This window comes from Asparagus officinalis, chromosome 8 (genome assembly GCF_001876935.1).
Source record: "Asparagus officinalis chromosome 8, Aspof.V1, whole genome shotgun sequence".
NCBI classification, from domain to species: Eukaryota; Viridiplantae; Streptophyta; class Magnoliopsida; order Asparagales; family Asparagaceae; genus Asparagus; species Asparagus officinalis.
This window is the reverse complement of record NC_033801.1, coordinates 44,623,552-44,625,228: the sequence shown is the minus strand read 5'-3', so window position 1 is coordinate 44,625,228 and position 1,677 is coordinate 44,623,552. Positions and strand designations below refer to the sequence as shown.

General features: G+C 40.0%; 1 protein-coding gene across 1 annotated transcript; it reads right to left on the bottom strand.

The window, feature by feature from the left end:
- On the bottom strand, positions 677-1,213 carry LOC109821189 (uncharacterized mitochondrial protein AtMg00300-like). Its single transcript, XM_020387379.1, has 2 exons — positions 1,183-1,213; positions 677-1,074 (listed from the first exon to the last, which is right to left on the bottom strand). Exons 1-2 carry the CDS (start codon positions 1,211-1,213, stop codon positions 677-679), a joined length of 429 nt encoding a protein of 142 aa, XP_020242968.1.

Genomic DNA, 1,677 nt, shown 5'->3' with positions numbered 1-1,677 from the left:
AGTCTGAGTCCTTCCTTGAACTGCTTTCTTTTTCTTTACTTTGTAATTGATTCTCTACAAAGATAACATCTCTGCTGATGATAACCTTATGGGCAGTGGGATCCCACAAGCGATACCCCTTTACTCCATCAGCATACCCTAAGAATATGCATTTTCTGGATTTTGAATCTAGTTTTGTAATTTCTTGGCCATTGTACATAACGTACACTGGACTTCCAAATATGTGGACGTTAGAATAATCAGCTGGCTTGCCAGTCCACATCTCCATCGGCGTCTTTAATTGTATTGCAGTTGATGGAGATCGATTCACTATATAACAAGCAGTTTTTACTGCTTTCGCCCAAAAGACTTTATCCAAATTTGTAGTTGCCAACATAGCTCTTGTTCTTTCCAACAGAGTTCTGTTCATCCGCTCCGCCACTCCATTTTGTTGAGGAGTATAAGCAGTACTGAATTATCTTTTGATGCCTTCTTATTTGCAGAATGCAAGTAATTCACCGTCTGTGTATTATCCTTCATTATCTGACCTTAATTATTTGATATTCTTTTCAGATTCAAGCTCGACTCATGCTTTGTAGGCTTTAAAGACTAAGAACACATCCGCCTTCTTCTTGATAGGATACACCCAACATCTCCTGGAATAATTATCAATAAAGGACACAAAGTACTTTGCTCCTCACATAAATGTAATTGGTGCTTGCCATACATCAAAATGAACTAGCTCCAGAATAGCATTGCTTCTAGAACTCGATATGTTGAACTTTAGTCGATGCTGCTTACTTGTAACACAATACTCACAGAAGGGAAGAGCTATTGAATTAAGTCCAGGAAACAGCTTCTGATCGGAGAGAATCTTCAAGCCCCGTTCTGACATGTGGCCTACTTTGTGATGCCACATCATGGTTTGTTCTTCTCCACGACTGGTTGATGCCACACATGAATCAGCATCCTGCAGAGTCTCTCCCTTAAGGATGTATAGATTTGCAGCTATTTTTTCTCCTTTTATAACAACAAGCGTCCCTCTAACAATCTTCATGATCCCATTTGCTATATGTGTCTTGCACCCGAGCTCATCTATTTGTCATAAAGATAATAGATTCTTCTTCATGCCCTTCACATTTCACATATCTTGAATGGTGCGTATTGTACCATCAAACATTTTGATTTTGATAGTGACAATACCAGAAATCTCTAAGGCATGATCATTCCCCATGAATACAGATCCTCCTAAGATAGGTTCATATTTGTAAAACCATTCTCTCCGAGAGGTCATGTGCCAGGAGGCTACTAAATCAAGAAGTCAGACATCAGCAAATCTCTTTCTGCCTTCATCAATAGTGGTTGCTCCATTGTATAAAATTTCACCATCGTCTGATGTGCTGACAACGCATCCTTGAGATGTTGATGGATCTGAAGACTTTTTATCACCACTCTTCTTATTGTGCCAACACTCCGATTTGATGTGCCCTCTTTTACTACGGTTGTAACATTTGATATTCTTTTTACTTCGTGATTTTGATCTACCATGGGTATGACTCCCACTAGAGCCGCGTTCCGTTGATCTTCCTCTCGTCACCGTTAAGGCCTCCGCTTGTTGCGAACTTGCCTGCTTGTCTTCCTTGTTCTTGTGCTGATTTTTTCTTCCAGAACAGCAGCTACAATATCGTCGAAGACTAG

Bases quoted from the DNA above. Each gene is read 5' to 3' on its own strand.
- LOC109821189 (XM_020387379.1), bottom strand. From the start codon at position 1,213: ATGGGGAATGATCATGCCTTAGAGATTTCTG. The intron at 1,075-1,182 runs GTATTGTCACTA...TATGACAAATAG, and splicing joins TCATGCCTTAGAGATTTCTG to ATGAGCTCGGGTGCAAGACA.